The sequence below is a fragment of the Kryptolebias marmoratus genome, linkage group LG1 (assembly GCF_001649575.2).
Source record: "Kryptolebias marmoratus isolate JLee-2015 linkage group LG1, ASM164957v2, whole genome shotgun sequence".
Lineage (NCBI taxonomy): Eukaryota > Metazoa > Chordata > Actinopteri > Cyprinodontiformes > Rivulidae > Kryptolebias > Kryptolebias marmoratus.
The window spans coordinates 14,140,747-14,168,561 of NC_051430.1; the positions used below are offsets into that span (position 1 = coordinate 14,140,747).

A 27,815-nucleotide genomic window follows, 5' to 3' on the forward strand; every position below is an offset into this window, starting at 1 on the left:
TGTTCTTGTTTCTTTCATTTAAGGAGCAGTTCTAATATACGCTCCAGAGTTGACCTGGACAAAACTATTCACGCTTTTTGTGTCATCACGCCTGGACTACTGTAATGTCTCCCCTTTTTTTTTTTTTACCTGTCTGGACAAGTCTTCAGTCTCACGTCTGCAATCGATACAGAACGCAGCAGCTAGACTTCTCACCAAATGCGGTCATGTCAGCCCAGTTTCACATTCGTCTTCAAAGTTCTCGTGCTCGCCTACAGATACTTTAAGTGGCCAGGCTCCTGATTATCTCTTGCAGCTCTGCGCCTCGTGGCCTTCGTTCCCAAACACTGAATCTCTTGGTTGTTCCACGGCCTTTGAGTTGGTGGCCCCAAGGCTGTAGCACAGTTTGACCCCCTCCGGGCTTCGTTCTGCTGACTCTGAGGTGGTTTGTAAAAAAATAAAAAAAACACCTGAAAATACTTTGATTTCCCTAGGCTTTTATGGCATGGTGTCATTGTGCTTTTATTCCTTGTATAATTTAACTGTACAGCGCTTCGTGACCCTTACGTCTGTGAAAAATGCTTCATCGATAGACTTTAAACTTTACCATTAAAGCAACTCCACAATACCAAACACAACCAGTTATTTCTCAAAACCGTGTTTCCAGACTTAGTTAGCGTCTGATTCTTGTCTGTTTCTGCTGACTGTTCGGACAAAGATAGAGGATGGGTTAGAGTCTGATGGTAAAACGTGCTGCCCGGGACAGATAACGGGCCACTCCAGGCAAACGGAAACAAACATCCGTGCTCTGAAGGTGCCACATCAGCTTACCAACAAACAACAAGTCATCTGCTGATAGATTTATCTCGCTGCGAACAGGACGACCGTAAAGGTGCCTGCGGTCGCTGAGCGCCAGCCAGGCCTCTCCTCTGGATGTCCTTCAAATGTGAAAGCATAACAGTCCGTCCAGTTTCACTATGATGCTTTGTTTACAATTTCTCTGTTTCTTTATGACGGCAAAGTAAACGATTAACGAAAACCGGTGGGGGGCAACGAGCCTAAACACACAGAGGAGGAGCGTTCTGCCGTTTAACTTTGAACCCTAAAATGTCGCTGATGCTGCAGGAAACCGTCTGCATCAGCATCCAAAGGCGTCCACGTGCTCCTAATTCTCCCCGTTTGATCCAGAAGTGAAAGAGAGCCGACGGCTGATTGGTTACTGATTTGTTCCGTGTGAGTTCAGGACACGTGCTGGTTGTTTTTGATGAATTCAGGGTTCCTGCGGGTATCTGGAAAGAGGCGGGAAGGAGGGGGGTTGAGCTGCTGGCTGTGTTCGGTTGTTGGAGTGCATGTCTTTGGAGTTTCTTTCCTTTTTTTCTTTTTCTCCTTTTGGCTTGATATTTACCATGATTTATGATAAGACTGGTTGTATTTTAGTGTTCTCTACACCCACAAAGACGCTCCATTTTCTCAGCAGTGGTTGTGTTCTTGTTGTAGATTGACTGGTTGATCGAGTTCTTGTCTCAGAGTTAATCCTGAACCTTTTTGCACAATGCCAGCTGGGATATGAGCCAACCTGAACTTCTCTGAGACAGGACAATTACAGCTGGTGGATGCGTTACTTTTAATTATAACCCACACCCCTGTGTGTGTGTGTGTGTGTATGTGTATGTGTGTGTGTGTGTGTGTGTGTGTGTGTGTGTGTGTGTGAGAGAGAGAGAGAGAGAGAGAGAGAGAGAGAGAGAGAGAGATAGAGAGAGAGAGAGTTTGTGTGTCTTACCAAATTATCTCATAAACCACAGAAGAAACTGAAGAAGAAGAATCCAGTTGTCACTGGATATATGCTTACTACTGATAAACTTTTGGGCCAACCCAATTCAAGATGGCTGCCACAGCCAGTTGAACGAAAAAAACAAAACACAAAACATACTCTACTTCAGCCACCTTTACAAATATTGTGCTAAAATTAGGTGTGGTTGTAACTGAGACTGATTTACAACACATACTCTGAGCACTTACCATCGCTCGAGATATTTGCTTAAAGTTTGGGGCATTAACTGTTGCATCCAACTGTGTTTTTCTGTTAGCAAAATAACTCATGACCCACTGGAGGGGTTTCAATTAAACTTTCAGGAAGTAATCATTGGATGGACGTCTATAGCTGATTAGCTTTTGGAGCCAACCCCATTCAAGATGGCCGCCACTGCACACCAAACTTCAAAAGCACAAAAATGGCTTTAACTCAGTCAAGTTTACAGATATTGAGCTAAACTTTGATGTGGTAGAAGCTGAGTGTCATTCACAACATGTATTTTGAGGGCTTACAGATTGCACAAGATCTTTGTTTAAAATGTTGTCAATAACTATTGGAGTCCACTCAGTCTGTCTGTTCGGAAAATATCTTGTAAAGCATTTGACCGATTTTAATGAAACTTTCAGCAAATAATTACCAGATGTACCTTTACAAATGATTAACCTTTGGAGCTAAACCACTTCAAGATGGCTGCCACAACCAACTCACCTTAGATAACACAAAAATGGCTTTAAATAAGTAAATTTTACAGATCTTGAGCTAAACTTTGATGTGGTAGTAGCTGAGAGTCATTCACAACATCTCATCCTATTGCATGAGATTGCACATAATGTGATTTTCAAAGTTTGACCAAAACGGCTACTGCTTTGTCATTTGTCAACGTAAGATGATCCCAGTCTAAAACTCGGGCATTAAATGAAGCGGAGGATATGCATTCCCTCAAAAAATACTAGGTCTTCATTTGTGTGTTTTGTTCAGCTTTTACAGTATTGTTTTTATTCCATTTACTTGCAGGGTTTGTTGTTTTTTTTTGCCACGGATTAAAAATAAGCCTTAAACTCTGGCGACATCTGCCTTTTGCCTCCTGAAAATGAAAATAAAGGGTGCAGTTCTCTCTTGAACCACTAGGTGGGGGTGTAATATTATTTATCAAGTGAACGTCTCAAAGAGAAATAAAAAGTAGCAAATTTGAATGAAATTGTTTTTTTTTTTTTGTTATTGTTGTCAAACTGTGTTTTGTTTCCATCCTGTTTGGAAACCGATGCTTGTTTTCCACTTTGGGAAACAAAGGTCATTATGGAAGCTTCCAACCTTGTAAAGCAGCTTTTACAGAGAGGTTTTTTTTTTTTTTAAGTGTTTCTCATTTACAAACTGTTTACTGCGTTTCCTGATCTGCAGCTCCGAGAGGAATGATGTAAAAGTAATTTAGGCTGCCTCTGCAGCTGTTGGAGAACTCCTGCCCTGATGTGTGGGTGGACTAACATACTCCAAGGAAAAGCCAGAGGTGCGACCTTTGGTTTCTGACCGGCCTACCTGTTAAATATTTATCTTGGACGACAGAACTCGGCTGCTTCTGGTCTCTCTCGTCGACGCTGAAGAGCGCCTTCACACTTCCACAGAAATACAGCTGATCGTCTTCTGGCTCTGCTGCCATGTGTTGCCTCCTCCTGAGAGGTAAGTGGTGTAAATGCCGGGGCTTTCGGGTGTTCTCTGTGTTTGACATAACGTCACGTGGGGAAATAGTTTCCTGAAGATGCCTTCGGAGGTGACAGGTGAGCAGGTCAGCTGACGGGCCCTGCCTGCTCAGACCGGCCTTTTGTGTTTCAGGACAAATGGGACACAGACAAAACAATCCAAAGAGCCCAGACGCTGAATAGGCCGGCCTTTTGTAACAAGTGTGTCACTCAGGCCTCTTTTTTTTTTTTATCTTATTGAGATGAACTGCAGAAACAAGCCTCCTCCTCAGCTGCACGTCCAACCCTGGAGGGTGGTACCGCCAAGCCTGTGCCTGGATGGGAATCTGTATTATTTCCAGCTGTGGATGGAAACTATTACTGAGCATGTTCTCCCTGATGAGCTTTAAACTGCACACACACACACACACACACACACACATATGCATGCCTACAGACAGCCAGTCAAACATTCAGTCCCACGCTGAATCATTCAGCAAAGATAAAAGCCACCCTGTTATCCTCAGAAAGAAAAAAAGAGGGAGGGAGATACACAGCGAGAGAGAGAGAGAGAGAGAGAGAGAGAAAGGAGCAGCTCCCTCCTTCCTTCTCATTCACTTCTCCTCTCCTCCTTCAGCGCGGCAGAGACCGGACTGTGCAGCCGGCTGTAAGTACCCTACACCTCCTGCCTCCTTCTTCTTCCCAGCGAGGGTCATGGTGACAGGAAGCAGACGTGCACTTTGGTTCTCATTCTGGATGAGCTGCTGGGTCATGTGTTTTTTTTAAATTTATTTACTTCAAACCACTGTGAGAAAACAAACTGTGGTTACGGCTGAATTTCTCGGTTATGTTCACAATGTAGTTGAGCAACAACTGGACAGCCGTGTGTGACATGAGGAACAGCATACCGTTCAGGAGATGCTTATCATCAGAGCCGAAATGCTTCAGCACTTGTATTTTTTTTTTTTTTTTATGTCAGGGTTTGTTTATCCAGAAGATAAACACAGAAGATTAAAAGGATTTAGGAGATTTATCCTCGGTTCTTCGGATTGAGAAACTGTTAGTTTTGGTGAGAAAAAAACAAAAAAAAAGATTTTGTGTTTATTCTCAGAGACATTCCACTCCCTGATGCCCACATCAACTCATCTGTTCTTTATCCTTTTGGCAAAACTTACCTGTAGGCTCATGTTTCTCCTGTGATTTTTGCAGACTTGTTGTTTCCTGTGGTACAAAAAAGGGGGGGGGGGGATATAGTCACCAAGTGCTGTTGGTTTTGATTACATGACCAACTCACATCATGGTTCATCTGCTCCCTGGAATTTGTCCCTTCTCCCTTCTAATAAAGTACGGACTCACTGATGCTACGTGACAGGACAGTGGGATCCATCCATCCATCCATCCCAATTCACATCCTGCACCTTCCTTCCTGTCCTGGTTGCCTCTGCTTGTTGGGAGACGAGGAGCCCCTTGTGTCAGTTTTTCGCCACCAGACTGAGCGGACAAGCACTCGGCCCGAGAGGCGTGCTGAGCCAAACCTCCGATTGCCTCTCGCATGATTACCTCATTCAGCTGCGGAGTGACAGCACGTCAGATATGGTCACAGCAGGGCGAGAGTCTGCTCCAGCGGGGCACAGATTACGAAGGGAGCCTCCTCTGAGGAGGCCGTGTTGCCCAGCTGGCCCCGTAGCGTTCAGCAGCCAAAGCGTTTGGCAAAAACAAGCCTTTGCGGAGGCTCAGTAAAAGGATATCTACCCTGAGATCTCCTCCGCCAGGCCAGACCACTGAATTATTAACAAGGGTTGAGCCATTTATTTTCCTGATGGCCAGCAGACCGGCGGTAAAACAAACGCACTGATCACTCCTTAAACCTTGGTAAATGGGATTCTTTGTCCTGCTTTTAGTTTACTGACTGAATCCGGCCTCCCTGTGGGGTGAGATCTCATTTGATTACTGGATCTGTATCCTTGTAACTCCTGCAGAGGACTCGGAGCCAAAACCCCCGTCAGCACTTTTTTTTTAGATTCCACGTTCTGCATGGGTTCCCTCCTCATTGGCAACAACTGTGGGCAAACTGGAACTCCTGGTTTTACTGATGCAAGAAGTGTCTGCGAGGAGGCGCGGGAGGTTTTGCGCTCGTTCCCTTTTTGGCTCTTGTTGACTTCCTTGGTTTCACAATCTATCAAGCAGAAATTTGACTGACTTATCTGAGCTGCTGTTTTGAATAATTAGCCTTTGAACTTGGCAAAAAAAAAAAAAAATGTTATCAGGCTCTCAGTTGTTTCCTTTAGTCTTGACATTCAAAACTCCAGCTTGTGTGTGTGTGTGTGATCATGGAAAACAAGTTGGTAAGGCCTGTGCTGTCACTGCTTGGCTATGTGGCGTAGAATAATCGCCCTAAAACACTTCCAGAGCTGCAGGAACAGAAAGAGCTCCATTCTTTCCCCTCCGTGCCTTTGGCCAGAGAGGGACCTGGTCTTTGCACACACACTTACACACACACACACAAATACACAATGGAAGAGGGAGACATGGGAGAGACGAAGTCAGGAGGGGACATCGGGGAGTCATGGGTTGGTGTTTGGGAGGCGGTGGTGACGAACCACTTGCGTTCCCCTCTGGTTAACCCCTTCCCTTTGACAGCACGCCGAAGAGGAGGCGCCCTCAGACTTGACAGGCCAGTCGCAGAGTAACCCCTTTTTTTGAACATGTGCCGAAGTCAGGTTGCCATGGCGACGCCTGTCAACTGGTAAGTCATTCGCGGAGGCAGAGGCAGGGCCGGGAGTTGTGAGAGAGATTGTGTGTCCCCGGCTGGTTTCAGGAGTCAGGGAGAGGGAGAGAGAAGGTGCAGAGAGGGTCCGCGGTGGGGGTTTTCGGAGAGGCGTGCGAGTTGACAGGTCGGTGCCACTTGGACACTTGGAGGGTGAGTAGGCCGATGTGTGATGGGTCGAGAAAAACATACAAAAAAAAAAACAGGGAGGGGGGAGCTGTCACTTTTGTGGTTGTTTGGAAACATGTGGTAGTTTCGCAAGCATGTTGAGCAACCTGTCTGACTGCTCAGGGATTAGAGGCTTGATGCCACATGAGGTCGGTGTCTCCGAGTCTAAAAATAAGGCGTAATCTGTGGATTTCAGCTGCTGAAACAAACAACAAACAGGAGTTGACTCACTGAGCGTTTGGGCGAGCAGCTGGAGTTACACATGTGCAGACGCACAGAGGGCATTGTGGGTAGTGCTTCAGGTGAGCTTCAGTGGGGTTTTCCCCCTCTGTCTGAACGCCTGCCTCACCCTGCAACAAGCCTGCTGGCCCCTGGACTGTCGGGGTGATTTCCACAGCCGGCCCTGACCTTCTTTGTGATATGACTGTGGGCCCTAGTTGCCAGCTCTCATATCCGCAGCCCGCGCTCAGCTCTGAAGATCTAAAATGACAGGCATGAGGATTTGTCACTTTGAGCTTGCTCCATTCAGCACTCAAGTGAGAAGCACTCTCAAATGGTTTTCTTTAATAAGCTCCTATCTGAGCCTATCGGTGACTCAGTGCTGGGCTCTTCTTGGAGTGGAAGGCTGGGATTTACAAGCTTGCAGCTTCTCCTGGGAAAAGCGTTGCCTCTCCATCGACAGGACGCACGCAAACTCCCTTTCGTTGGAGCAGGAGAAGCACCATACAAGGATGTGGAATACTTTCCTCCCCGATAAATATGCGTATCCTCCGCCTCCCCGCAATAAGTGCATATCCTAAACTCACAGCTGCAGGACCTTGTATGGACACCGTCCGCACATCTGCATAGCTGCAGAAGAGCAGAACAGTTGCACAGCTGACCCTCACATTGCCGCACCGTGACTCATTTAATGTGTTTAGAAAATGCCTCTTTTATTTACTCAGCAAATGTGCTTGTAATTAGCACTGTTGCCACTTTTTTTTTTCTCAGGCAGGGCTTGTTTGGTTTTACGACCCCGTTATGTAACTGGTTGTGCAGCAGTGATGATGTGTCTGTGCAGGACTGATAAGGCTTTATAGTCCTGTCAATTCAGAGCACAGGTCACAATAAAATCCAAGAACATTTTCTAAAGAAACAAAACAAAAAAACCCTGAAGGATGTCAACGCAGAAATGGACTAAAATTCCAACTTCCAACTTTCTTCTGTAGACCTTGACAGTATTTTGGACCTTACTTTTGTAATAATCCAAGCCATGACCGTCAGAGGCAGACTCTTATTTTGAAAAGTATCGACAAGATTTAATGGGAAACTCTTCTTGCTTGCCCTTTCAAGATGTTTTGGCTTTAAATACAGAATTTTACAGAGGTTTTCATTCAGGTTTTTCTAAAATACAAAAGTTCTACTCACTACAGAAGTGTTCAAATTAGTCAGGATTTATGGGGTAATATGAGATTCATGGGGACTCCTGTCTTTTCTGGGGAGAGAGGGAGGAGGGGGACGCAGCAGCACTCTTCTTCAGACAGGCAGACAGAAACTAGAAGGTGAGCTTCTAACTCTTGAACTGTATTAGGCAAATTTCATCTACGATGTACGACGTCCTGCCACTAAAAGTCACAGCAAACTGTTCCTGATTGAGATGCACATTTTGATGTACTTTTGTGTGTGTGTGTGTGTGTGTGTGTGGGGGGGGGGGGTATCCAAAACTGAGGAGGGCGTAGAGACAAACAGAAGAACAGTCAGTTCTTAAGTATAGGCTCCCTTAATCAGATTTTAAGCCTTTTTACATCTTTTTTTAGGACTGTTCGACATGTCTAACAGTGTAATCGCCTAAAGCAAACACTCTTCCTGACTGTGAGCACAAGTTAAAGCTGCTCCTCAGACTGTGTGAAACAGCTCCCACCTTTTTAGAGTCAATGATTAACTCTGTGACTCTGCTCGCCGCCTTGAATGAGGCAGCAGAAGACAGAATGTGCTGATAAATAGGGGGCAATTTTATTCAAACTCGTTTTTTTTTGTTTTGTCTCTGACAAAATGACAATGAGATTCCCCTTCTGACCACAAATCATGGCTTTCCTGGTGGCAATCAGCAGTTCATGGGTCAACCCTGCTGCCGTTTTTCTTCGGAGGATCTGTAGACACCTTGACAGTCTTATTCACAGGGAGAACAATGCAAATAGCTCTGTGTGTGTGTGTGTGGGTGGAGCTGAAAGTCATTGTGGGTCATGGTCTTCTCAGAGCGACCTGGTCACATCCTTCAGCGGAAAACAGAGAAATCTGATGAGATGATGGTAAATAAGAACTGTTGGGCAGATAGTGTGACACTTTTAGCTTTCTCACCATTTTTCAGCTGTTTGGCTCCTGTTAACAGCAGGGAAACTTCCCTTTGTGGTTCACAGGAACTGAAGGGGTGTGGTGAAGTTCACCGACCTTGTAGCTACTGGGTTGCTCAACAACTTCACATACAAGTTTGAGCTCTCTTGACTCAGAAGAAGGAACAAGTCTAAGCACCTTGTTGTGAGTCCGCTTAGTGTATTCCACAGAGCTTTCACTGTTCGTTCATTTCCTGGGGACAAAGGCGGAGATTTTCGTATCAAACTCGCCCTTTGATTCCCATTTCCCATGTCAGCAGCTGCATTAAGTCGAGCTGAATCTAAAGCATAAAGTAAATAAACGTTGAAGTGGAAACATAAAATCCTGTTTTTTTTTGTGAAAGCATGTCTAAAGCGGGACATCGTCTCTTTGTCGGAGGCCTTTTATGGTCGTGTTTCCTTTGGCTCCAGACCTGATCCTGTGGTGATAATGGAGCTCTCACTTTGCGGGGGTGTTGCTTTTTAAATGCACGCATTAATATGGTGGTCCGAGGACAGCATCCAGGCGCTGGTCTTCACGTGCGAGCTTGACACCCCCTCCTGTGCCGAGCCTCAGTAATAATCACATAAGGAACGCACGGAGCAAAGACAGGGAGAGACGGGCTCCTGAATGAGGCTTTTATTGCCAGATATTATCACTGATTTTGCCTTATTAGGCCAGATTTTGTTTGTAGCTCTTAAAAGGAGGGTGTGTGTGTCGTGTTGAACCAGTCCTGCGATGGATTTTTCTCCCTTAAAGAAATAAGGCAGAGTCACTGCTGTGACACGAGTTTACTCACTTGGAGGCCACTACATGGAACAGAGCAGTTAACAAAAACTACGCTAGTCATGTCTAAAATGTTGGCCCATGTTTTTTAAATTAACTCTATAAAGCCTGACCCTTAATGTGAGGTTTGTCATAAATAAAACAACGCAGCATTTAATTAAATAAAGTCCGTGTGTGTTGAGTAAATTTATATTTAGAAGGGAGCGTGTTCCTGCTGGTTGTGTAATCTTTCTGTGAAACACCGATGATCTCATAGTGATGTGTTCAGGGACATTTTAGGCTGAAACTTTGTATTTTTAGCAGAGAGCGTGAGTTACAAACCGCCATGGAGAAAGACAGGGATACAAACAGAGGGGAGCGCTCACAATAAGCTTCTGTTTGAACGACAGAAATCATGACGGGAGGGAATGTGAAGAAAAACGGATGTGTTTTGTTTCCTCTTCTGAAGAACTTGAGAATTACTCATCCTTTCATACTGTTCGTGATTGTTAAAGGCCCCCCTTTTTTTTTTTAAACAAGATGCTTCCTGAAGATCAGGTTCAAACACAGACCAGCAGTTGCAACACACAGTGAGGGAGATAAGGCTATTATTTGTAAGTATGACTTGTTTGCAGTTCAGCCCGTTGGATGGATAACCAGCTGGCTGTGAGTGTTTCTGAGGTGATGATGAATGATTAGACATGCCTGAGTATTAGTGGGATTGTTGATGTCACAATCCTCTGGTTCCCCTGCAGAAATGCAGTCCATAGGAAGAGGATGATTCAGATGAATGACCTTGTTGTTTGGAAACTGGACCATTCATTCGGTCACTGCTTGGAGTCAGAGCTGCACAGAGAGCTGGAGTTTTCTCGGTCTTGACCATAGCGATTACACACTCAGAATCTCAGCAGTGAACGCCACATGGAAAAGTCATTAGTGCAAACTTCATTGGCCCGTTTTCAGCCTGAAGTAGACTTGCCCGCACTTGATCATTACTTTTTTCAAAGCTGCAAAACTATAGTTTTCAACGGAGCGGGGAGGTTTCTGCAATAACACTCGTTTTCACCATAGTTTTATTGAGAATCAGTCATCAGCTGGCATTCTGCAGGGCAGGGATGGAGGGGTTGAACTGCAGAGGAGGTGGGGTTTCAGCAGTGTTATTAGGAACCATTTAGCTGCTATAGGTGCCCGACTCTGTCAGGAGCGGAAACAGCCCCCCTCCCCCCGGGACCCTCAATGTGCCTTTGATGTTGAAACAGGTTTAATCTGTGAGTCTGAAGTGCAATTGATTAGGGTTTGATCTTTCCATTGCCGACATTCTCCGTCGTCCGAATCGAGCTCATTACGGAGTTGTATTACTGGGAAAAAATGAGGCAGGCTTGTGAGTCAGGCTCATAGTTTTGGGTGGGTTTCTCCTTCGCTGCAGGGAAACACAGATGATGCTGACTTTTCCTCTTTGGAATGATAGTGGGATGGGATCATGGAACAGTTCTCAAGTCTGCCCGGGAGGAAAATCTAGACTGATTGTAAGAAAAGTGGTCAAATAATGACCACAGAGGTTAAAAGAGACAGAAAAAAAAGTTTAAAAAAATGAAGAGTTAAAATCTCAGTCCCCTTAGATTTTTTGTAAATCAACAAAAATGAGATATTTTAGATGTAAAATGATCACTTTCAAAAAGTCTTGTTTATTAGGTTTTTAAAGTTTTGACTGTGAGAAGGCTGTCACACTGTAAGCAAAAAATGATGTGCAACAATGTGGATGAAGTTATCCCTTTCATATAGAAAATCAGCAGTTAAAATAATAAATGCATCGTGACTTTATTGCATGCTATAATCATAATCTGGCAATAATGCAGTTTAATCTAACTCTCACCTGTCTCTCACCAGTTCCATCTGCAGATGTCCAGATTCCTCTTGCAAAGGGGTGACCCTAGAAAACAACAACAATATGAAATCCCACGCTGTGCGGCTTCATATGAGTTCAGTATATTTACATGATCATAAAGTGGGGTGTTATTTTTCTAAAACTGTGTGTCTTTGCAGATCATTGATGCCGGGAGCAAGAGTTTGACATCTGTGACAGAAGGACCACAGCAGAACACATGCAGACTCAGGTAAACCTACTTTTAATTTCCTTTACAGCAACATTAAAACTTGGGAAGAAAGGTGCGTTCAAAGTGGCAAAAATCAAAGAAACGAGTGAACTAAAAAGAAACCATATCACCGTGTTAGAAGTCAGTTTGTGTCACGGCAACATGCCTTTGGTGCAGATAACAGAGGATCTGTTACTAAGAGGCACGGGGGTCTTTCCCGTGACCTCTGGCAACCACACAGAGAGAACCAAAGCACCTGGTTCTAGTGGGTCAGGAGTGGTGAGGTTAGACCGGCCAGCATGAAAAAGAATCCCCACAGAATCTGCAGGACTTTGAGGTAGACATCAACAACCTCATCCCAGCTTCCCCACCCCTTAACTTGTAAACAGGAAGGCAACGGGCTCTTAAAGGGTCCGCTCCTGTTTCACCTTGAATGAGGCCTTTCTGCAGTTACAGCAAAAGAGATGGAGAAGAGGGTGGAACACCACTTCCCAATGCTTCTGCTTTAAATAAATCAGAAAGCCTTTTCATCACAGACTCCCCACCACCACCCCCACAGAGGCCACTGTTTCTCTGGAGAATAGCGGGACCGCTAACAAGTTCACATGGCCTCTCACAGAGAGGGTTGTTTACTCAGGGCCCGCAGGAGAACAGGACAGGAGCAAAGTTCACACATTGTTTTGGTTCGTCCATATTTCTCATTTCCTCTGTGTTCAGCGAAGTGCAGCGGAAGTGCTCGGCCATGGCTCCCAGATCACTTTTTCCGGGGAGCCTGAAGTGCCTTCGAGCCAGCACATCCTGGCTTCTCCAGAACTGACTCACGAGGTGGTCATCTCCCCGGGACTCCCTACTCCTCCTCTGAGCCCTTTTCACACCACGAGGCCACCATCTGGTGCTGTCAAGGTAGGTCACATCCCTTCAGTTAATAAGGCAGCCGAGGCTGAGCAGGAGGGATGAGGAAACCAACTGCTCCTCCCTGTGGACAGCTGAAGCGTCACATGCTGTACATGCACCACTTTGCTGCCAACGTTTGAAACATTCACTGGAATTCTGTTTATTTCAGGGGTCAGAGGTGAATGGAGGAGGTCCAGCTACTCCCAGCTTTGGATCATACTACGGACCGTCGCAGTCACGGGGTAAAACCATCTCATCTATGAATCATAGTAGTGCATAGCTTCATTGGCAACAAGGGAGCATTAAAGTTGAGAACCAAGTTATGTGTATCAATGCGAGGTTGACAAAATCCTTAAAAAGGCCACATTTCTTGAATAGTTCCCTTTCCATTGAAGTTACTTGAATGTTTTGCTGTTTATTAAACTCAAGACTGAGTTGTGAGGGGCAAATTGGGACAGCTGAGGGACTGGACATCAGATAGAATAGAAAATAAAGAGAAATTTGGTTGAAATGCAGGTAAAAAAAAAAAAAGGATGGACCTGGATTTTATGTTTTAATGCTATTTTTTTGGTTAGACTTTTATCCTGTTAGCTTAACTCATGAATTAAAAACAAGAGGACAAATGAAATCTTGCTCTTGTGACTCCAACTCAGGTGGCCTGATCAACGGCGTGCAGGATTCCTCCAGTTTACCTCGCAACTGGACGCCAAGCAAGGAGGAGAGGCTCATTAAGTTCTCGGGGATCGGACCGGTGGACGAGACCGGGATGCCCATTGCCTCCAGATCCGTAAGACAGAGCGCCGCCTCCAGCTGCCGTTCCAGCTGATGTTATGCACGGCCATGTTGATTTACTCTCCCCTCTTGCCTCTCTTCACGCACCAGAGTGTGAACAAGCCCAGAGACTGGTACAAGAGCATGTTCAGGCAGATTCACAGGAAGCCACAGGGTAAAGACGCTCCTCCTTCTCCTCCTCCTCCTCCTCCTCCTCCTCCTCCTCCTCCTCCTCCTCCTCCTTACAAATTCAACAGCAGAGTGAAATTCACTGTGTCAATATGTCAGGCACCGTTTATCCAGCAAATAAATTATTACCACAGCATAAATTACTGAACGAAGCTACTTCTGTTCATGAGCTCTGACAGTAATCCAGCTTGATATCTTAGCCCTGAACAAATCTCACTCATTTGGTTCCTATTATGTGCTATGAAACTCTTAGTTCCGTGTGCTTTATCTTCTTAAACTGAATGAATCAGTTCACGAGAAATGATCTACTGTGCAGTTTCTTATTGTGCACAGTATTCCAGCTCAAATTCAATTAGGTCCCACTGAGAGCAAAAGAAAAAAAAACAGGAGTTATTACAGTGAATTAAGGATAATCATGAGCCTCTTTTCCACCACTTATAAAACCGAGCCTATAAAATGATGTTTAATGTGGAAAACATGTAATAACTCATGTCACATTGCAACTTATTGAAGCTTATTTAAGATGTTAAATAAGCTCCATGTTGTGCAAATCTAAGCACGATTACTCATGCATCTATAAAAATGTTCAATAAAATAGATGACGCATAACATTCTGTGCAGAGCCATTTCACATTTTCAGCATTCTTTTGTTTTATATGATTTATAAATCTTTGGTGCACTTCTCGTGCGAAGCTAAGAGGAAAAAACTTTTTTTTAAAAGACTGTAAAATAAATCTGATTTAGCACAGCACAGCTGTGTCGTAATAAAAGTCTAAGAACCGATTTCTTTGCTTTCCAAAACCAGAGCTGGAGGATTCTGATCAGTGGTCAACAGAACGTGAGTGAATCCTCCGATCGCCATGTCATTATTGTGCTGGGGTTAGTTTGTACTTTAAAGACTGATCTGCAACGATCCACTGATCCACAGGGCTTCAGTCGTCTGCTGACAGGGAGGAAAGTAACGAAACAGACAAGAATCTCTTCACGCTGACACCCTATGGATCCCTGCCAGACTGGTGAGCTCACACCGATTTAACGTAACTGCTTCGGGTTCTTTTCATATCCCTGCATGCAAGAAAACGAGAGCATCGCACGGCTGTAAGACAGACTAACAATGGCTCTTTTCAAACTCTGGGACATTAATAAAAGCCTTCAGTCAGGGTGAGATATGTGTTGGTTTTGCTCTGCTTGGAAGAATAAATGAGAGCCCCGGAGACTAAACGTACAGATGAGGCGAGCCAAAGAGAGGAATCCAACACAAAAGATATCATTTTGCTGTTTTGTAAACACACATTTAAAGCCAACACCGTGGATGCTTGGCCAGGACTATTAATGCACCGACGTGTCAATAAATCTGCATGATTTAAAAAAAAAAAAATGCCATCAGACAACAGAAAATTGTACATTGCTGGTGTCATGCTGTTTTGGGTTCCATCAGATAATGAAGAAGTTTGGTTGTCCAAGTCGTGCAGTGACTGGAAACGAGAAATGTGAAATCAAAGTCTTAGAATAGACAGGACCTACAGTGGTGCTAATTCCTTTAACATCTACCAGCAATAGGACTGTGAAACAGATAACACAAATGTTGAAGAATGGCCTTAAGGAAGCATTCAGTGTCAGAAAGAGCAACTTAATGAACTCCAATTCGTATGTTTGATTCCTAAAGTTAGAGCAGTCTCACCTTCAAATGTCCCCGTTGTCTTTAGCTGTTTATAATCACTTGTTTCAGAGTGTGTCTCTTTTATTAAAAGACACAGACAGAAGGATGTTCACCCTGCGTCAGGGAACACTGTTTTTAATCACCAAATGTACACTACAGTGTTTACTGCTACAGGTAGTTAGTCTGCTCCATAAATTTGACTGGTTTTCAGTCTTAAAACAGAAATGTGATCATCTTGAGTAAAATCTTCTGAATCCTAAAAAAGAAAATGCTAAATTAGCCTAACTCAGTACCCATCTGGAGCTTTGAACCAACTACCAGCTAGAAAGAACTGCAGATATGAAAATATTGTAAGAATACAGGAAAGCAGCTTTTGTAAGAAGTGTGTTTTTTTTTGTCACTTGTTGTCAGACATAGTGATGCATCTTTACTGTCTTTTGTTTGTGGGAAAGGCTAAGCTGCTACCTTCTTCTTCATTTTTTCCAAATATGAAAATCTTAAAGTTAAAATACATTTTTGTTGTATGTAAGTTTTTTTGCAGACAAATAAATTTGAGATTAATAGGAAAATATTCCACTTAGGAAGTAAACTGAGTGCAAATAAATGCAATATTTAGCTTTTGTCGTGGGACTCTGTGGAAAAGGTGATGAATAATTAACATCTTACCTGTCATAGATAGCTCTTTGATCAGCCTCAGTTTGGAGAAACAGTTTAATTCTGCCCAGACTGATAAGATAAGATAAGATTGATAAGCCAAAAGTGATTACTGCTGTTTTAAAACAACGTTTCCCAGAAGCCCACTTTAACTGGCCTGAACTATCCCTGTAATGTATGTGGTCCAAACCTCAATATACTTTAACTTCTGCTAAATACAACAATAATTCAATCATTTGTACATGATATATCCTGTCTTTGTATGTGAATACCAACCAAAACTTTGGCCAAGTGCAGTGGAGGGAAAATGTGCGGGAAAGACAAGTTTGGATTTGTTGTTACAAGCGCCCACAATGAGACGAAGATGTTGTCTCTGCGAATGTGTGTGTGTGTGTGTGTGTGTGGTGGGTGTTACGTTACAGGAGCGAGGACGTAGATAAGCTGTCAGACCCTGGGAAGCGTCAACCTCAGCCGAGGAGCATATTCGACTTCGAGCCTGGAAAAAGCACCGCCTCAGAGAGCCCCAGCCAGGTACGACCTCACCTGCAGTCAGACATTTCAAAACAAACTCTCATTCCAGCAGAAAGTTCCCGTCTAAGTCTTTAAGCTGTAAATTCACCCAGCGCCGCTGCTGGTACTGATAGCTGTAATTCCTTCCAAAGTTTGTTTTTTTCCCCCGTGAGGAGGATCTCAGGAGCAGCTTGGTCACCTTTCAGGATTCTTTAAGGATTACAGTCTGAGTCTTTGCACTTCGTCTTCTCACGCAACAGATTCAGTAAACTGGAAGTCACACAGTGGTTATTAACACGAGTTCCCCTTCTGTCGGTCAAAGGACTCTGGGGATTTTCATCAATTCATTCAGATTTTCAGACAAGACGGGACATTACTTATTAGTTAATAAACATTAGAAGTTAGTGTTTAAGTCAAATACTCATTCGTCATGTAGCTTCGACGTTATGGAGATTCATGCAGGGAGTTTTCTGTTTGATGCCGTCTCGAAAGCTGTTTCTTTAATGGCGTTTGAAACACTGTTCAAGATCTACTGTGCAAATCGTGTCTAAGAAATCTTTGTTTCCACCCCCCCACCTAATGGGAGCTGATGTGTCTTGTGATTTGTATTATGGTGTTAATCTCTTGGGGTGTAAACAGGCTCACAGCACGGGGACTTATTTCATTTTGCTCTTTCTGATTGAATCCCCCCCCGCACCCCCGCAGACCGGCCCACAGACCATATCGGGTTATTATGCTGCTGCTTCACCGTGACACTGTAGTCTGTGTTTGTAGACAGGATGACTCCCAGCATCGGGGAGGCTTTGGCGTTCAGAGAGGCGCATTTAGCCAAGATCTACAAAGAAAAAAAAAGAAAAAAAAGGGAAAAGGCGAAGCAGACGTCTGTGGTTCTCACCGACAGGGCCTTTTAAAGTAATGTTTGGTAGTGGGGTCATTTTTCTGTAGAGGGTGAAAGAATTATTGCTGAGCTTATTAGAAGAAAAAAAACTATGCTGGTTCATACCTCAGCAGTGTGCTTTGGCAAGTTTCAGCTATTGTACTTTGATCTCTGCGTTTTGGAACCTCTCCTATTTGTAAATGCAACATAACAACGATTTAAAATTAGTTTTGTTTTCTACCCTGACAGCAATCAGCTGCACCGAAACTGATCCAAAGTATACTTTCTACTTGGGGGTCCATTAGTTCTGTTTTAGTTTCTACAAAAGACAGAGTTCGAATTTTACAGAAAGTTTTGTTCGACTTGTTCCAGATCTGAAAGTGAGAAAAACTGAGGATCAGAAACCAATATATCAATGCTATGATGGGACATAGAGAAATTTTTACTATTTATTCATTTTGTGATGAACTAGATGTTTAAATTTGCCCATAAACAACCAAACAACCACCGGCCCTGAGTTTTTTTTAAGGTCTTGAGAGGTCTGAGCCTCCGTCATTGTTTTTGCCTGGCTGGCGCAGCCTCTAATGGAGCCCCTTCAGCTACAGTTTCGGGCCAAAATTAATGTTTTTTCCCCCCTTTTCTTTAGGGCCTTGTACCTCCAAAAACCCAATCTGAGAAACCAAAGTCCCCTTCCATTGAGGTGAGCATCTCCAACACATAACTGAATAAAACATTTCTTAACCCCTCACATAAATACTTCACATCTTAAGCGTAAAAGGACCAGTGTAGCTCCAAAGTCAGACTCTGTAGCGGTGTTTCATTCTTGTGTTCCATCGCCGTGACTACCAGGCCAGCCTTGTGTCTGAGCTGAGTCGCTTTGAGGCTGAGCTGGACTCGGAGATTCAGGGCCTGGAGAGGACGCTCTCCCAGAAGAGGCAGCGTCGAGGCCGGGGTGAGGTACTGAGCCCCCCCCCCTGACCGACTTTCTCTGCTGAAGCACTCCCTCCTCTCTGTCCAGTTCCAACTCACATTATTCCCCCTCACAACTGATGAAAGCTGTGTGACTGAGATCCCTTTGCTTGCTGTAGCTTTGACCCCGGATGACCTCCCCGCCTGCCTGCCTGCCTGCCTTTCACTCAGACCGATCTGCTTTCCTAATCGCCTGCCTCCCACAGCAAACCTGGCCGCCACAAGCAATCAAAACTTCTTTTCCCTTAGATCATGTTTCGATAGCACCCTTTGCTACGTCTCTTTCGAGCTCCTCAGAGATTTATCGGAACGTTTCACACTCGTTGTTGGTTTCACGCGACGGCACCAGCCTCGTGGGCTCTTGTGACGTGAAATCAGCGGCAGCTCAGACGAATCCCGAGTGGTGTTGTTACAAGCCCGAGGAGGATAGGACCCAGGGGATTTCTCAGCTCGGCTGGGAGTGGTCAGCACCTCCACTTTGTCTGAGTTGTTGGGAGATTTCCTCTGAGCTATGAGACACAGAAGGCTGAGTGGTGCCGCACAGAACAAACTGGGTTCTAAAGGGTTCCCTCTGCTTGCAGGAGGCCAGAGGCAGGGATCCAGATTCTGCTCCAAACACCGGCTCGGAAAACCACAGGTTAGTGAAAAAGTATACTGCCTGATCACAGGACAGTCAGCTATGTGAACATGGTTCTAATACAACTACTTATGTTTTAATAAGTGTTTGATTAGATTAACAACATGTAACATTTTATTAATTAGAAACATATTGTCTTTGATTATAAAGCATGTAAGCAAACTTAGATTTTTGCTCTTATGCAGTAATTATCACCCTCCACTGAAAGGCAAAGGCAATTATGTTTTCTTGCCAGTCTCTGTGTATGTACAAGTGTGGTTTTTTTTTTTGTTTACCAAAATATCTCAAGAACCACTGGACAAATTGTAATGAAACGCCCAGAAAGTAATCGTTGGATATGCATCTACAACTGATTAACTTTTATAGTCAACCTGATTCAAGATGGCTACCACAGCTAACATTCCTTCAACATCACAAAAATGGCTCTAACTCAGTCAGGTTTACCAAACTTGAGCTACACATTGGTGTGGTTGTAGCTGAGAGTTGTCCCCAACATATGCTTTTGAGCACTTACAGATCGCACAAGATCTTTGTCTGAAATGTTGTCATTACCTATTGGAGTGCACGCAGTCTGTCTGTTAGCAAAATATCTCATGACTCATGAGACAGATTTTAATGAAACTTTTAGGAACTAATCATTTGATGTGCCTTTACAAATGACTAGCCTTTGGAGCTGATCCACTTCAAGATGGCTGCCACAGCCAACTCACCTTAGAAACACAAAAATGGCAATAACTCAGTCGGTTTTACAGATATTGTCCTAAAATCTGGTGTGGTAATAGCCGAGAACCATTCACAACACATACTCCAAGTGCGACACATTGCACAAGATCTTGGCTTAAAGCTTTAGCATTAACTGTTGGAGTAGACGTTGTTTGCCTGTAAGCAAAGTATCTCATAAACCACCAGGTGGATTTTAATGAACCTTTCAGAAAGTAATTAATATATATATATCTACAACTGATTGACTTTTGGAGTCAATTCAATTCAAGATGGCCGCCACAGCTAATCAACAATAGTGAACAGAAAAATGACTATATCTTGTAGATACCGAGCCGTTTCAGAAGCTGTGACATCACGTTTCTGTTCCTGTTACACTAATGAGCTTCCTGCAGGAGGAGGACAAGTACAAACAAATGTGGATGATGTAAGCCTGTTGGCTACACATAAAGTTATTTTCACATCATTTTATTTTATTTTATTTTTTTTTAAGAAAAGCTATCAGAAAACCCAGGGTCGATCTCCACATGAGGCTCCCTCTGAATGCAGCTGCCCCTCCTCCTAATCTGATGTTGCATCATTGCTTTGCAGAAATGACTGCAGTCCTCCTGCTGTTTTAGGAATTCCAGTGTTATAACTCCCCAGGACAACCTTTGATGGAGGGCGAAGTTAGACGATTATGTGTTTGTTTGTTTCTTTTGCACAAATTGAACAAATCAGCGTTTTGTATTCGTTCCTTCAAACTTCAGAGAGCAGTCCACATTTCTCACCTTGAGTGTAACGCATTCCTGGAGGATTCATAATGCTGTTTGCTAAACTGAGCTCATTGGATTGCAACCATTTCCAAATCCTACAGGGTTTTCACTGGGGATGTGTAAATTTAAAACATACGGCGACAATGCTGTGGGTGTCCAACTGCAGATCCTGCCTGAATATATGGGAAACACATACGGGGACAAACCAGGAAGGCAGGGTTCGTTCATTTACTGAGCGACAAACCAGCTCTTTATCCCGATGATTAATGGAGTGGCACATCTGAAGCTCACTGAATCCAGACTTTCAGCGCAAGGACACTGGCAGCTGATGCGCTCTCGTCCTCAGCTGTCTGATTTTTTTTTTTGCTTCGTCTTCTTCCAGCGTATTAAAACCAGCTGCAAACAGATGAGCTGCACAGTAAACCCGCAGGAAACACGTCGTCACCAAGCTGTTCTCAGCTGTGTGTGTTTGCCTGTTGTCATTAGAAACTCCTGCCTCGAACTGGGAGACAGAAATAAAAACATACGCTCATTTTAATTAATTTTTTTCATTTTTTCAGCAGATTATTGGCATCAAAGCAGCCCGATCAACGTTTTGGTGGCTCCTCATTGACGTCTCCTCCTGCACATGGTAAAAAAAATATAGCTTTAATTTGCATCAGGCACAAGAAAGTACAGGTTAACGTTGATTTTAGACCCAGTACTGTCCATAAGTTGTTGGACTATTCTTCTCCCCTGAACAGACTGTCCCTCCGGTGGCCGCTGATCTAATATAGTTGATAAAAGCTCCAAGTAATCTAATTCCTTCAGATGGTCTCATGGTTTTACTTTATTGCTCCTGTTGCCCTCTACCTCATTAGAGGAGTCTGGTGAAGCCATTGAAATTCTTTTCCTATAGAAACAGCTGTGGATGGGTGGGGAGGAAGCCCGCCGAAAATAGGAAGTGAAAACTCGGAAGACCTGATCCCAGATTAGCTTCATCCAGTTGTTCTTCCTGGAAATTTAAGATCCCCCGTTTGAAGCCGTTAAAGGGCTGTAATGGCTTTCGCATGGCAACGCACGTTAAAAACAAGTTTGCCGAACAAAAGCGTGTGCCTCGTTGGCCTCCTCTCATACCTTTTGTGCTTGTGTTGTGCTGAGCAGTAGAGCGCCTTTCGCCTGCAAATGAAAACATGGAGCTCCCGTCCAAAAAAGAAGAGAAAAAGGTACGCCTGAGTGATTCCATTATTGCCTTAGGAGTTAGAAAATCTTGTAAAGTGCACGTGTGACCTAAAATGTCAATGTTTTTCTAGATGAAAGCGGCAAGAGTCAAGTTTAACTTCAAGGCTCAGTCACCCAAGTGAGTTCTGTGAGATGATGAAAGTTTTTTGTTGATACGACATTTCTGTTCCGTCGAGCCTACACGCTGCCTTTCGTTCCTCCTTCCCAACTCCAGAGAGCTGACGCTGCAGAAAGGCGACATCGTTTACATCCACAGGCAGGTCGACGCAAACTGGTTTGAAGGAGAGCATCACGGCAGAGCTGGCATTTTCCCCACTTCCTACGTGGAGGTGAATACATTTCGTTCGACGCTCTGAACGTGCTCGGGTCATGAATCCTGCGCTGCTTGAGTAACGGCCGGCGTCTCTCTTAGATTCTTCCTCCTACGGAGAAGCCGACTCCTCTCAGATCGCCTACCCTTCAGGTGTTGGAGTATGGGCAGGCTGTGGCTCTCTATAACTTCAACGCCGACCTACCGGTGGAACTTTCTTTTCGGAAAGTGAGTGATTTATACCCCTTAATGATTTAAGTCTGCTCGTGCAGAAGAAATGAGAGCAGAATTAGCCAGATGGGTGTTTTTTTTTTTCCCTTAACAAATCCTGTACAGCCATCCAATTAGGCTCAGAGCTTTCTGTGAAGGTTTTGATGTATCTGGTTGGATTATTTTTTTTACTAACTAAAATCGTTTTGGTGTTTTGTTCATTTTTTGTGACCGCTCTCTTTCCAACACAGTTGTAAATGCAGAGCAGTGAGATAACTTTTCATTTGTCTGGGATAAAAAGTAAATAATTAGCCTGGCTTGGCAACAAAATCCACCCACCTGTGTTGCTAAAACTCCTTAAAAAGTCATGTGCTGTTTGTTTAACCTGCACAAAACTACTTGTTGCGTGAAGCTGGTCTTTGTCTCGGCGGGGATGCAGAAATCATTTGGAGTGGAGCTAAATGGTTGCTAATTGGAGCTCACTAGATGTGAAGGCATTCTTGAAAAATATTCTCCTGAAAATGTACCAGCAGTTTAAAGTAGTAAACATGCTGAAATTTCCGCAATTCCCGATCACAGGAACTCATACCAGAGGAATACTGATATTAAATCTTAGCAAAAAGTTTTTTTTTTCTTTTAAACTGTACCTATCTTCACAAAGCATAAAAAAACCTGTCAGGTTTACAAGAATCTGAAATAAAACTAATAAATTGATTAATTGGATCATTCACACTGTAAGAAATGGAATGTTTGATCTATTTATCTTTGTGTTAAGTGACTCCACTTGACCTCATTGTTTAATGTAAAAAAGTAGTAAAATTTATTTACAACACATGGAGCAAAACATCTTAGAGTCTGAACAATTGCACCCCCTGGCGTTGAGAGTAAAGCACAACTATTGGAAACTATTCTAAGGAAGTGGATCAGGTTAGATAAGACTTGCTGTGTTTAGTTGCATTAATACCACATATTATTGGTCTAATTCCTAAAAAATCAGCTTACCTTGATTGTTAAAACCTTAAATTCAACATTAAACTGTGTAATTTACACAACATTTACATTAAAGTTTTTAGAGCGTACATGTCCATATTGCTTATAATATATTTATATGTGTGTATTACTCTGTATATTATATATGGTCTGCATGAAACAAGCAATACTTAAGATAACAGAATCAACAGCAATCACAATATTGGACACAAAAAATCAAATCTGCAGAAAAGAAATAAGAAAAAGAAAAGCAATACTTAAGAAAAGGAATTTAATTGTGGGTATGGTTTTTATTGTTTTTTCTGAATGCTGTGTCATAGAAGTACACGATTATATGTTGTGTTTTGTTAAATGTTGAAATCTTTTTGCTGTGCTGTCCGGCATGTTCTTTTGTTTTGTTGTTGCTTATTTTCTGAGATTTTGATAAAGTTTTGGTATTGCTTGTAAATTATTCTAACATAAAGTTCTGCTCCTTCTCCTTCAGGGCGAGGTGATCAGTATAACCAGGCAGGTTGACGATAAGTGGCTGGAGGGCAGGATCTCTGGGACGAGCCGGAGCGGCATCTTCCCGGCCAGTTACGTCCAGGTCAACAAGATGCTCCGCACCAAATGCTCCTCGGACGACTTCCCATCGAGCCCCTTGTCTCCCACCTCCCCTGGACCGCAGAGTCCAGGGCGTCCCCTGCACACCCCATTCTCCCCCACCTCCCCTGGACCGCAGAGTCCAGGGCGTCCCCTGCACACCCCGTTCTCCCCCACCTCCCTGAGCCGCAGACCTGAGCACTCCCCAGTTAAAGTGTCCTCACCCGGTCCGTACGGCAGCCCCGCCTCACAGTCACGCTCCCCCACCCAGACACACAGTCGCACCCCTGACAGCACCTTCAGAATGGCTCCACCCACCAACCAGAACAGCCACTTGGCTGTACCGCACTCTGCTGGCCTGAGCTCCACGGTCAGAGCGGTTTCCTCTCAGCCGCCATCGTTTGTGCCCAGAGCAGGAGCGCCTCCGGCCAGCAGATACCCTGATCCCTCACAGGTCTGCCCTCACTCCCACGCTGACTGAGTCACAGCATGTCCACACCTGCGTTCTACCTGTTTGTGCTCACAGAACATTGTTTGTTAGCACATAACGCCTGACATGACGTTTTTTATTTTTTCCCCTCAGGGTGCCACCCAGTTCGCTCCGTCTAATCCACACGTCAACTCGCAACCACAGAACAGCCCTGGTTCGACAGTGATGCGACGCCAACCGTGCGTCTGCCTTTCTCACGTCTTTAGAGAACAGAACAACCGCTGCAGCTTCAGTAAAACTCTTTCTTTGACTCGTTTTGTCCTCTGTTTCAGGCATAAAGCTATTTACAACTACAACCCACAGAATTCAGACGAGCTGGAGCTCAGGGAAGGAGACATCGTTCAAGTGATGGAGAAATGTGATGACGGCTGGTTTGTAGGTAATGAGTTTTGTTTTCAAACTCAAACTCACATGCAAAGCCTTTAAAAACTTCATCAAAAACTATCACTGTAACCTCTCAGAAGGACTGTGCCCTGTTTGGAAGTTTTGTTTTTCTTTAACATCTCATTTTAGTGTCAGGTCTCCCTCTAGTGGACATTATGAAACATTGCAGCTAATATTGATACAAACATCCAGTTTTCCCTTTAACTATTTAGAGTCAGCTCTCTCTGTCTGTTAGTGAAATATCTCATGAAGCACTGGATAGGTTTTAATGTAACTTTAAACATCCTTCAAGGAATGCTGGACCTTTAACTTGTTTTCTGCTCTCTGTAGGTACGTCAGAACGGACCCGTGCTTTTGGGACTTTTCCTGGGAATTATGTGACACCAGTTTGACTTCCTCACTTCACTGCCTGCCCCCCACGTTCATCGGGACGTGCACAAGCCTATCAGATGAAAAAGTCTCTGCCCCGATTTGACCCAGCGAGGCCTGCATGTTCACGTTGTTCCTGACAGAGAAAGGGAGGAGCACAACGCGGTTTCACTCCTCACCTCCCTGCATGTATGCGCACCTACACAATGTGTGTGTTGCACAGAGATTTGAAAAAGTTATTATTTTATTTTGTTTTTTGTTCCTTTTTTAAACACACATCACGCGAGAGGAACAAATGAACGCAGATGTGACTGTTTCAGATGCACACAATGAGTAGCTTTTTGGACCACAACTATCTGCAGCTGCAGGAAACGTGCATTCCTCCCCACAGAACAGCACGGTTCCCTCAGAACCTCAGAGGTTCTGATGGAGCTCACTGCTGCACTCAGCTTCAGGTCGTCACAGTGCCGTCACACACCACGGCTGGCAAATACCAACAGAACGAGGATTACTGTGTGAATGCTGAGTGAGAGGGCTACTTTTAGCATTTAGCTGCCATTTAGCCTCTTTTAGCTTTAAGCAAGCATTTTACATTTTTAACTATTAGCTAGTGTTCTGCTTCTTTTAGCCTTTAGTCAGTGTTTTGCTCATTTTAGCTTTTAGCTAGCTTGTTGCTACTTTTAGCTTTTAGCTAGCTTGTTGCTACTTTTAGCTTTTAGTCAGCCTTTTGCTACTTTTAGTTACCATTTGGCTACTTTCTATTTTTACCTAGTGTGCTTCTTCTTTTTCTTTAAACTTAGTGAGTTTCCTATTTCTTTTAGTTAATGTTCTGCTTCCTTTAGCTTTTATTATTTAGCTACTTTCAGTTCCTTTTAGCTTTTAGCTAGTGTGCTTCTTTCAACTTTTAGTGAATTTTCTATATTTTTTTAGCTTTTAGTGTTATGCTTCTTTTAGCTTTTAGCCAGTGTTGTTTCTTTTAGCTTTGACAACCCAGTTTCATCTCCTTCGGCAAGTCTCAGTAAAGCCATTCAGCATTCACACTGCCGTTTTCACAGAAACTGCGCCGTCTCTAGTTCCCTTTAGCGCTTGGATGGGTTATTAATATTTCTTTGTAAATATTTCCCCCAGATTTTCTTTCAGATCTTTGAAAACAGCTGCAGCAGTGTTTGAAGAGACCAAAACAAAGATCCGTACACTTACAGTAAGGGCTCTGACATATCAAGAAGTCACACATGTTCTGGTTTCTGGATATTTCTTGTCTCATGTTAGGATTTTTTTTTACATTTTTAAACCAATTAAAGTAAAGAAACATGTTCTGTGCTGTAAGCTTCTGCAAAAAATGTCAAGCCTGTGTAAATCTTACGACAGCTGTGCTGAATAAATTACAGTCAAAAATCTCAGCAGATAAAAGATCCACTGAAGTGACTGAATTCTTACTGTTTGTGCCAAAATGAACCTTTAGTGACGTGCGTCTGTTCAGCTGTTCACAGCTCACTTCATGTTTGCTGCTTTGACATTATTTTCTCTCTGTATGGGATTAACATTTTGAAAACAGTATTTAAAAAAAAAAAATCCCTCTCTTATTGTGCCACAGTATTTTTGACAAGTTTGTATCACTAACTAGAATGCCTCGTTAACATCTTCTTTTAATGTGACGATATCACTGTAAAAATAATTCTAATTTTGTAGCCACAAAAGATGATTGTACAGATTGTAACAGTTTATAAAACTGAAAGGATAATATATATTTGCTAAAAACAAAAGAATGGTGTATTGCATATGTATGGTACGCAGTTTCTATAAGAATCTATTAAACATTACAGAGTGACACTGCAAGCATCTTGTGTTGCTGTTTCTTTTGTTGCATGCTTTAATAACGTTTACAGTATTGCATTTTACTGATGCTTTCAATTCGTTAATGAACAGTAAGACAGAACCTACGTTTTATAAATCGTAGAAACAAACAAAAAATGAATAAGAAACACAATTTTTGTTTGGTTGCAACTCAAGTTTTCTTCTGGAGCAAAAACATTAATGCATTTTCCTTACAGTGAATTCTCGTGTTTATTTATTTATTTTTTTACTTCAGCTACATAACATACTAAAACAAAGCTTATTTAAAATAAAGATCAGTGTATATTTGAAACATAATTTGAATTACACAAGATGTTTTTTTTTACAAGAAGTTCTTTGAGCTTTACTGGACAGTGATGATTTGACAGGCTGTTATATTTCATTGTTTAACTGACTTTTTTTAATTATAAATTTGGAACTGCATGTTTGTAGCCTTAAAGGTCAAAGGTTAAAGAGGTTGTCCTGTCAGTAACATATCCGTTTAGCTGTCAAACATTAAAAGGGATCCTGTGGAAAAGTGATGAACAGTTATTATCTTACCTGTTGTAGACAGCACTTTGAACGACCTCGGTTCGGAGAAACTGTTTAATTGTACTTGGAATAAAGAGCTAAGGGCAAGTTCAAGTGGGGCCAAGACCGAAGAGGATTACTGTTGTATTAAAACAACTACAGATCTATGTCATGCAGACATTTTGATCTGAACGACTCGGGAAGACACAGGTGTATTATCCTGGGCTGCATTCCATTTAGAAGAAGTTCTGCTTGTGAACGCTTATAGAACAAAGAAGTGGAAACAGCCCTCGTTGATACAATGCTTTCCCTGCTTTCTCACGTCAAAATGTCTGCTGTGAAAAAGACCTTCAGCCTTACACCTTCATCGATTCATCCAGACAGAAATATCTGAATATATTTAAAAAGCTGCTGCAGCTGTTCGGGCTCGAAGGTAGTCACAGAACTCCATGCAAATGACCAGGTAACCCAAAATTTACTGGTTTATGAAATAAGTAAGATGAATGAATAAATAAATTAATTGATTAAAGGTCTAGCATTCTTTAAAGTGATCCATATCACCCGCCACCTTTCAGGCCAGCGTTTTAAACAAAGCTGTAGAGATACATCATGCAATGATTGTTTGCTGAAGTTTTTATTTATTTAGCCTATT

At 43.2% G+C, this 27,815-nt stretch overlaps 1 protein-coding gene across 10 annotated transcripts; it reads left to right on the forward strand.

Moving 5' to 3' along the window:
• The first annotated feature begins 3,447 nt into the window (after positions 1–3,447).
• Positions 3,448–26,635, forward strand: sorbs3 (sorbin and SH3 domain containing 3). Of its 10 annotated transcripts, none has more exons than XM_017417299.3 (21): positions 3,448–3,466; positions 11,558–11,628; positions 12,325–12,510; positions 12,671–12,743; positions 13,155–13,288; positions 13,384–13,447; positions 14,267–14,299; positions 14,390–14,477; positions 16,198–16,306; positions 17,809–17,862; positions 18,012–18,119; positions 18,713–18,768; positions 20,804–20,874; positions 21,387–21,448; positions 21,536–21,582; positions 21,679–21,793; positions 21,877–22,002; positions 23,459–24,010; positions 24,140–24,225; positions 24,319–24,425; positions 24,761–26,635. In XM_017417299.3, the coding sequence occupies exons 2-21, from the start codon at positions 11,617–11,619 to the stop codon at positions 24,820–24,822; spliced, it is 2,145 nt and encodes a 714-aa protein (XP_017272788.1). In that variant the 5' UTR covers positions 3,448–3,466; positions 11,558–11,616; the 3' UTR covers positions 24,823–26,635. The 10 variants fall into 10 exon arrangements, with proteins under 10 accessions (XP_017272788.1, XP_017272785.1, XP_017272786.1 ...); XM_017417296.3 differs by lacking the exon at positions 3,448–3,466 and adding an exon at positions 4,047–4,132; XM_017417297.3 differs by lacking the exon at positions 3,448–3,466 and adding an exon at positions 6,270–6,385.
• The last annotated feature ends 1,180 nt before the right edge of the window (positions 26,636–27,815 follow it).